Source organism: Myzus persicae, unplaced genomic scaffold, assembly GCF_001856785.1.
Source record: "Myzus persicae strain clone G006 unplaced genomic scaffold, MPER_G0061.0, whole genome shotgun sequence".
Lineage (NCBI taxonomy): Eukaryota > Metazoa > Arthropoda > Insecta > Hemiptera > Aphididae > Myzus > Myzus persicae.
In genome coordinates, this window is record NW_019102203.1 from 154,390 (window position 1) to 163,726 (window position 9,337).

Here is a 9,337-nt window from a genome sequence, read left to right on the forward strand (position 1 = left end):
CATACAATCATCAGAATCACTTGTTGACTTTGACTTTAATGATGATTCTACAGAAATTGTATTAATTGGTAAATTTGTAAAATGAGTAACTAAATATTCATTGAATTGAAAAATTATAGTTTTAATAATGTGCTCTGTTTAGGTGATGATGAACTATGTAACGAATCGAAGTGGATTTCGGAGTCAAGTTCTGATAACATTAATTGTATGTATTACAAATTTGGTTATTCAATGTTTACGTTTTTAGCAAATTTTTCATTAATTGTTATATTATTATAGTTTATAATGAGAATGAAAATATTCAAATGCCAACATCCATTGCTCCTAATCCAAGTAATATTCTTACACATTTATAATTCACTTTTAATAAGAAATATAAACAAATAATTGACTTGAAACTTTAAAATGTTTGTATTATAGTTTCCAATAAAAATGAAAAGATTAAAATGAAAATATCATCAGATATTGCTCCTAATACAAGTAATATTTTCACAGATTAATCATTTATATAACACATTTATATTATTATAGGTATATACTTATTACCTACCCTACCCATATTATTTAGTGAGGTACAGGGACTAAAATTGTGTATAACACAACACACATTATGTAATACAAAATGCTAAGTAATAGCCTATATAGTATATATGTTACTTTTATTTTTAATTGATTGATTCATATATTTATACATATTCATGTAAGATACACAGGGACAATTTTATTGTATAGTTATTTTAAGTTCATATTTTGACGAAATTAGATATTTAAACAACGAATACCGATTCTAGTTATTTTGTTATAATTTAAGCCTATTAAAGTAGATTATTATATTTTGTAAACACTATAACATTCTCAAATGTAATTTTTTAGGAAAAATGAATTTAACCTTCTGTATTACGATTGCCTAATAGTGAAATACATTACTTTAAACACAATAATATCATAAAGTATACTTAGTAATATAGGCTGACAGACCCACTTGCCTACTTTTTTTAATTAGTATTACCAATTGTTTTGTAACAATAAATGATTGTATAAAATGGTTGAGGTCCATATTATTATTATCATTTATTATATTTTTAAACTTTCTTAAGATCAATAAATTTAATCATTAATTTAATTTTATAGTACATTTATTCTATAAATAATAAAACTCAATGATTTCATATGATTACTAGATCTAAAAAGAAAAGCTAATGTTGCATTCGGGTTAGGGGAAAGCAATAAAGCTGCAACTCGTTTAGGAGACATCTCAGAAAGAAAGTGCAATATGAAAGAAATTTACTATGAAAAAAAACTTAAACTTTTAGAAGAACAAAATGGTATATTTAAAAACATAAATACATTACTCACTACATTTATGAATGATAGATCTCTTTAAAAAAATGTATTAGCATTAGTGTTTTAGTTTCTTTGTTATGCAGTTAAACTAAGTCAGGAAAAGGCTGTTTATTTTTATTATTATATATTTTTATTTAAAATTAACCAATTATGATTTAATGTTACAAGTATGGACAAAAAAGTGTTTTATTAATTTTTTTTATCAAAAAAAATGTATTATTATTTTATATCCTTTGTCATAAATTCCAACTAAGTCAGGAAAAGGCTGTTTATTATTATTATTATTACATAGTTTTATTTAAAATTAACCAATTGTTATAATTTAATGTTTGTTACAAGTGTGGACAAGAAAATTATTTAAACAATAAAAGTATGTTATTAAAAAATTGTATTATTATTTTAATTCCTTGATCCTTGTGATTATTCTAAAGAGAGGAAAAACAAAGATTTTCAATGAAAAGTAAAAGTATATAACATCACAATATCAATAATATTATTATACTACATCATTTCTATTAAATAAATATTGTACAACTCTATCCCTCTGTTTTCTTCCTAGTGTTAATTCTATGTTTCGATTGTTGATATTATGATTATCATCTAATACTGCATCATCTTCTATCATACCCAAATTATTAATCTCATCTTCATCCTCATGCAATGGAACATTGTTGGCGATACAAATATTGTGTAAGACTATACACGCATTAATTATCAATGATGCTTTTTCAGGCTTATAGTGCAAAGTCCTATCTTTTAGTAGACACCTAAAGAGCATAATCATATAGGTACATACTGGAATCTAAAATGAAATTAAAAGAAATGTTACCGAAATCGCATTTTTAAGACTCCGTTACATCGTTCAATAATGCTCCTGCTTGACATTTGTCTCTGGTTATAATAGATTTCGGCATTTGTTGTAGGATTAGCAATTGGCGTCAGCAGCCATTGGCGCAAAGGATATCCAGAATCTCCTAATATTTTTTGTAAAAAAAACATAAAAATACCTACCTAATTACTATAAACTAAAACTCAAATATTAAGTTACTTTATTTAGTAACTAAAGTAGTAGTTATTTTTATAAATTATTGTCAATCAGCAAGGAGAGCACGATAAAAATCTAACCTAATAAAAAAAAATCTTTGTGATTACGCCTGTGTAGTTCTTGAAGTGTTTGTAAGATTGAGCTATTATTCCAAACGTGGATATCATGCGTACTTCCAGGAAAAAGTGCATTAACATTCAAAATTTTGAGTTTTGAATCACAAATCTATAATCGAGTGTGTAAATATTTAGAAATTAAATTACAATCATTGCTACATACTTATAAAAATTTAACTATAAATTTGTTTTAAAAGATTACCAATTGAACGTTAATTGAATGATAACCTTTGCGGTTCACATAAATATACTCTGGATATTGATTTTCGTTTAGATTTAAGTTAGTTGATGGAGGTACAATTGCCACATGAGTGCAGTCAACACAACCAATAATACCTGGAAATCCAGTTTCTTTGTAAAACCTTATTTATTGAATAAATTAAAAACAATATTAACAAATTCTTTGAAAAATACATAAACTGAAAATTAAGTTATTACTCATTGCGTATTTCAGAGAGCTCACTCATATTTTTAGGAAATCTAACCCATCCTTGAAATATCTCAGGCAGATTTAGTGCTGCCACAACTTCACTTATACATCGGGATACAGTTGGTTGTGACAGCACCATAAATTTGCTGTTACCAATAGGAGATTGGTAAGAGCCCGTCGCCAAAAAATTCAAAGTAGAAAAAATCTAAATAATAAATAAATCATAAATTAGGTACAAACAATAGGTGTTCAACTTTAAAATTAACTAAAATCAAGTAAAAATAACCAAAATCACTCTTAAGTCTAATGTCTAAATGACAATATGTAGGTTATTACCTTAGTGTTCAAATCAATCGCAGACGAACGGGTGTTAGGTATTATATGAGGCCTTAATAAATCAATTAAATATCTAACAGCGTCTTTAGTCAGTCTAAAGTTTTTGATAAATAATCGATCAGACAATATAAACGGGTCAGAAATGTATTCTGTATTTCGCGTTTGTCTTTCATTAGGTACATTATTTTCATGTTCCTCAACGTTATTAATGGCAAAGAACATTGCCATTTCTTGAAAATTTGCCATTATTAATTATTATAAGTGCGGAGTGGGTAATAAAAAGTTGAATAATAAAAAAACAATTAATAACACTAACAGAATAGGAGAATACACAAATTTAATATTTATTATTTAAAGTTAAGTTGTTATAATTTTAAAATTATTAATTGATTAGGTAGAGGTATTGATATGGCATTTCATAAATTATCATGCGATATAGGCTTGTCACCGACATTTTACCAGTCGACAAATAGTCGAATGTTTTTCGTTCGACTAAAGTCATATCATATTTCAAGAATACCAATTATTTATTTTCATGCGATAAAATTGTTATCGCATGCGACAAACTATATCACGATTTCAAGAATTGGCCCCATGGTCTCGTCCAATACGTTGATGCGTGGAGCAGTCCCATAGTCGTCTGTGTTCCGCGGAGATATCACATACAAATTGGGTGCAGTTCACAGAGTAATACTCTATGATGCAGTTGACCGAAAAATGATAATATGGAAGTTTATACCGCGAATTATACCATCATATACCAATGATCCAGCAGTGACGCCAGACGTGAAATTATTTACTCGGACAAAAAAACGATAGTATCTTTCGACTTTCTATGCAAAACCCCCTCGAGTTAGTCACAGGATAACCTATCCACAGTCATCCTAATCACTCTCATCATTTTTCGAACAAATGCTTAACACTCATCACATAACGCTGTCTGGTGAAGATAATTTTTTTTTATTTTTGATAACAACAAAATGATACTGACGGTGACGATGGTTGTTTAATCGACTGCGAATAAACAGACCTTGCCTGTAGCCGCCCAGTGATATCAATATCAGTCGTTTTCAAGCCATTTCAGCCGCAGGAAGTAATACCAGAATAATTCACCCCCCCAAAAAAAAAAATTATTAAAAAAATAAATAAAAATATGTATTAGATTATAATATATGTAATAAAGTATATTATAGGTAAGTAGTATTAAACACTGTGAATATGTGATATGAAAATTAAAATGACTCACAGGCTTGGTAGAAAACGAAAGATTCCCGTTTCATTGGAACAAGCTCTAAACAATAATTTAATACTGTTAATATATAATATTATTATGACTTATTAGAAATGCAACTCCAACTTGATATTTTTCAACAACAATACGGTTCTGAACGAAATATTGTCCACAGTTTTATACTCATCCGTCATTTGAATTGTTCCGTATTATGATTTTCAATATTAAATAATCCATATAATTATATATAATTAATAGTAGGATAAAAATAGGGGTTCTGGCATCTCGTCCTCATCATTGCTTGCCTTTGCTCGTCATTCGTTATGCCGGGTCCCTCTCTCGCACATACGTGACATAATATATTTTCTTGACTCCCCCACCCACCACCTCAACCATCTCACCGCCATCACATCCCTCGTCCACCGCTACCGACGGTCGATCAGCAACGTAACCAACATATATTTTTTCGCGCCTGCATATGGGAAGACGCATGCACCCACACGTATGTGACAACACACATATTCACAGGAATACTAGTACAGGATTTTGAGTTGACAGGGAGACGATCTCCAAGCAAAATGATTGTGATATGTTTGTTGTCTCATGCGTGCGCGGCGTGCGTGCTACGTTTTTAAAATAGCAGGCGTGACAAAAAATAAAATGTAATATGTTGGTTACGTTGCTGATCGGGCGTCGGCGGCGGTGGACGAAAGATGTAGTGGTAGGGTGATGGATGTGGTGGCAGGTGCGGAAGTGAAGAACATATATGTCTCGTTCCGCGGGCTGCGGCATGACGAGTGACGAACAATTACGAGGACAAATATAAGACGAGCAACGACAAGGACGAGGTGCCAGAAGCCCCCTTTTTATTTTACTATTAATCATACATTATGGATGATTCAATGCAAATATTTAAAGAATAATAAAATTATTTAAACAAAATGTATATAACATAAGAGAATATCAGGGCACTGTTTGTTTTCTATTTCTGGCTGACTTGCAACATAGACAAAACGCATTTGGGCAAAATCATTTTTTTTATTTCTTGGAGTAATCTTAGAATAAAATCATTTAATGCAAAAATGATAATTAATAATACTTTTAAGAGTAAGACATATTGATTTGGCTAAATACATAAAGTCTCAAAACAATTTAAACGTCATATAAATTTGCAAAACATATTTTTTGCTTTGAAAGTCAAATACAAAATTAGATAATAATAAAATATAAAATCGATATGCCAACTCCTCAAAACTGTTATCCTTCATAATTATTTTCATAGGTGGTTTTAGTCTAAGATAACTCAAAAATCATATTAACGATTTTGTTGAAAGCGTCTTATCTATACTCCAATTAGGTTGATTGAACCGCTTTTGCGCAAGTAGACTGAACCGCCGCTTACTGCCTGAACCCCCAGGCGATCACTATGAATTCTGTGGTTGGTTGTGACAGTCATCGGCGGCCATCGTTGATCGTCGGCGTCAACTGCACGTAGTAGCGCCTGTTTTATGGTGGAAGATGCGCTGATCAGACGAGTTTTGGTCAGCTGAGCGGTTCAATCTTAACCTGAATAGAATACATGTTGCGTGGGTCTGAGAGAGAAAATATTGCTCCGACATTCACAACACAAATCGTACCTATCTATATTGTTCGTGAATACATTTAAATTAAAATCTTACCTTTCAATTTCATTCTATCTGAATATTCTTTATAAGTTTCAGCATATATTGGAATCACTGAAAACACGGAACAAATTTGTTATTTGTTACTTACAGGACATATGTCGAGTTGGAATAATAATAAGGTACTTGTATGCCGTGATCAAGGCCGTGAGAATTATAACAAATGTACGTCAAAAGAAAGTTATTGATATCAAATAAAACTAGTCTTTTCCGGTAATAATTTGATAAATATTAAATAGATAGGTAAGACATATGACATAATGCTTTTTTATCAATCATCATATTTAACCTTTTAGAGCTTATACTTTTTGGATACTATATAATATCATTGAAGATTGACAATTGTGAAGACTGGAATAAGGAGACCGAAATCGTACCTCCCTACACATGAAAAAACGTTTGATAATGAGTCTATCGATTTAACAGCCACCGCCTGCGCTGCGCTGCAGTCCTTAGGGTTGCTACTTTAACTCATGTAGTATAGGGATTATTAATGTATTTTACGTTTTTGCAGGCGTTTTCGCAGAGCAGCCTGTGGTCGTTTAATCATGAAACTCATTTCGGGACATTAATACATCATCATTCATCAGAAGTGATGTTCAAGATATGTTACTTGGTCAGTTATCTCATGCCTGGAACTTGGTGACCTTTGTCCACGATAAGCTAGTGGGGGTCCAACGGCGTCCCCTCCTTTCTTGCCAGTGTATGACATTGTGACAATCGGCTCTTGTCCACCGACAAATAAAAAAACCAATGCAGTCTTTATCGCAATCGTCGTGCGAGACGTCGTCGCCGTTATATTTTTTCATGCCACTTATAGAAATTAATCACTTACATTAGCCATGTAAAATAATATACACTGTGTCTAGACTCTCGGTGTTGGTGAGTGCTAATAAGGCGAATACCCTACGACCTAACTTGAAGTAGTGTTGCATACATAGAAGAATATAGAAGCCACACTCAATCAGCTGATTGAAGTCTGAACGTAGAAAACGAATCCCTACACCAACCTGATGTTCAACCATTGTTTATGATATTACGTTCTATTTCAAGTATGCCACTCCTAAAACTAGGAGTTTAACATAATTTTGAATATTTTTCATATTTAGCTCTCTTATTCATATTTTATTATACTTGTATTTTAAATGAGTTTATCACATATTATAAAATATTCAATATGAATTTTCTAGAAATTGTTAAATAAGTTTGATTAAATATTATTTGTGAATTAATCAAAAAAATGTTTGGTAAAAATTTACATTTCCATTGAAAATATAAATATTCAAGCAATACAATTGTTCATTTAAGTATAAGAGTATAAAATAGTATTAGTGAATCATAAACACAGTAAGCATTTATCATTAAAATTGTTGTTTTGTTTAAAAGCAAGCTTAAAAAAGGAGGTAAGTGGATGTCTCTCTGCTGTACAAGTGGGTCACTGTAATGGATGGTGTTAAATATGAATTCATTGATAAAAAATCATTGCATATGAAAAAAGATTCTGAGCGAAGACGCTCTATCAGCCTATAGCCTATTATCCTAGTATTACCTAGTAATTTAGTATATATTTTGATGATGTTTTTGAGATTAAAGTAATTTATTTTACTATCAAGTATTAGTATTACAGTAGGTTAAATTCATTTTCGCCAAAAAAATTACATTTGAAAAGTCAGTGTGTGTATAAAAAATAATAACATACTCTAAAAGTTTCAAGTAGGTACCCACGAATAATATTTTAATGATGTGTTATTTCGTCCATATTTGAACATAAAATAATTATACAAAAACTGTGATTTATTTTTCAGATTTTTTGGTTACAGAATTAACTACTTGTCTGCAGTTTTGTTTGAAATTGTTGATCCTTAGCTACAAAGTTAGTTGAACATCTTATAAACATTTAACTGCAAAATTATTTGTAAATTTGATACATTTTGTCAACATTTGAACTTTAATTTCTTATACAACAAATCTTGCTGATGTATTTTTAATATTTTTCCACTGATATTGTAACAATGTATCATTAAACTTGTATTACATTTTAAAACTTTTAAGCCTCCTCAAAAAAAATCCATAGACAGCTCAAAATAGGTACTGTCTAAATACTTTGAAAATGGTATCCATTTTATTGATAAAATAAATATATGGCGTAAATTTCAAGTATCTACAGTTATTCGTTTTTGAATTAAAACAAAACAAGAAAATCGCTATATGAGAAATTTAGTGAATATCCAATGTTGTAAAAATGTCAACTTCAAATGATTATTAGTCATAATCATAAAAGTTCAATTTGACTTTTTGGTGGAAATTTTTTTTTAGTTTAAGGTAGACAATTGCTCCGCTCATAATCTAAAAGTGGACCATTTAACTATTTAAGAAAGAATAAAAACTACATGTAAATTTTAATTTTTAATTTTATTGGCTTAAAAGAGAAATTATTTAAAATCATATAAAAGCATTTTTGCAGATACCCTCCTTTTTACTCAAATCAAAATTCCCAAATGAACTTTTTCCCGAATGGTATTGTACCCGAAGTAAAAAATTAAAAAAAATTAAATTATTGTGGGAAGCTACAGTGGCGTATTTTCTGTACAGCATATTTACAGATATTGCTATACATTAAAGATAATGTTGAAGATAGTATTTACAAAAAAGTTCCCGTATTTTGCCTTTATCGCACTTTACGGTCTTTATAGCTACATATTATACTAATTTGTATTGTACACTGATATCCCTGCGCGCTTGCGATACTATTATTATTCTTATTTTTATATGAATTGTTTTTTTAATAATTTTATGAATAAAGGCCCCGACAATAGAGAATTGGCAATTGCCGCTTTTTATCTACTATAGTTTATTGGTTTTAAAATATTTATTTACAAGTTACAACACTACAGTATTTATTATGTCATTATTATTTTTATTTTTTATATGGATTATAATTTATCGATTTTAATATCGATTCGGGTAAAATATGTTCGGAAAAAAGGCTTCATGCCGGTTTACGGACTTACGGAAAAAATACAATACGGGAAAAAGTTCGTTCAGGAATTTCGATTCCGAAAAAATACCGGTAACCGTGTCGTGATTTAAACATTAGAAACATCTATAGGTAATTAATTGAATAACGTTATAGGTAAATAGATAATACAACTA

At 29.9% G+C, this 9,337-nt stretch overlaps 2 protein-coding genes across 2 annotated transcripts; both read right to left on the bottom strand.

Annotated features, from left to right (window-relative positions):
* Positions 1-1,427: 1,427 nt before the first annotated feature.
* Positions 1,428-3,517, bottom strand: LOC111031550 (putative nuclease HARBI1). Its single transcript, XM_022311554.1, has 7 exons — positions 3,272-3,517; positions 2,944-3,140; positions 2,708-2,867; positions 2,470-2,614; positions 2,174-2,318; positions 1,877-2,111; positions 1,428-1,448 (listed from the first exon to the last, which is right to left on the bottom strand). Exons 1-7 carry the CDS (start codon positions 3,515-3,517, stop codon positions 1,428-1,430), a joined length of 1,149 nt encoding a protein of 382 aa, XP_022167246.1.
* Positions 1,724-2,390, bottom strand: LOC111031532 (putative nuclease HARBI1). Its single transcript, XM_022311523.1, has 2 exons — positions 2,174-2,390; positions 1,724-2,111 (listed from the first exon to the last, which is right to left on the bottom strand). Exons 1-2 carry the CDS (start codon positions 2,341-2,343, stop codon positions 1,841-1,843), a joined length of 441 nt encoding a protein of 146 aa, XP_022167215.1. The 5' UTR covers positions 2,344-2,390; the 3' UTR covers positions 1,724-1,840.
* Positions 3,518-9,337: the final 5,820 nt, after the last annotated feature.

Coding starts and splice junctions, on each gene's coding strand:
- LOC111031550 (XM_022311554.1), bottom strand. CDS start 3,517: ATGGCAAATTTTCAAGAAATGGCAATGTTCTTTGCCATTAATAACGTT. Junction 2,615..2,707: donor ATTCAATTAACGTTCAATTG/GTAATCTTTTAA, acceptor ACTCGATTATAG/ATTTGTGATTCAAAACTCAA. Junction 2,112..2,173: donor GTCTTAAAAATGCGATTTCG/GTAACATTTCTT, acceptor TATGCTCTTTAG/GTGTCTACTAAAAGATAGGA.
- LOC111031532 (XM_022311523.1), bottom strand. CDS start 2,343: ATGTTTTTTTTACAAAAAATATTAGGAGATTCTGGATATCCTTTGCGC. Junction 2,112..2,173: donor GTCTTAAAAATGCGATTTCG/GTAACATTTCTT, acceptor TATGCTCTTTAG/GTGTCTACTAAAAGATAGGA.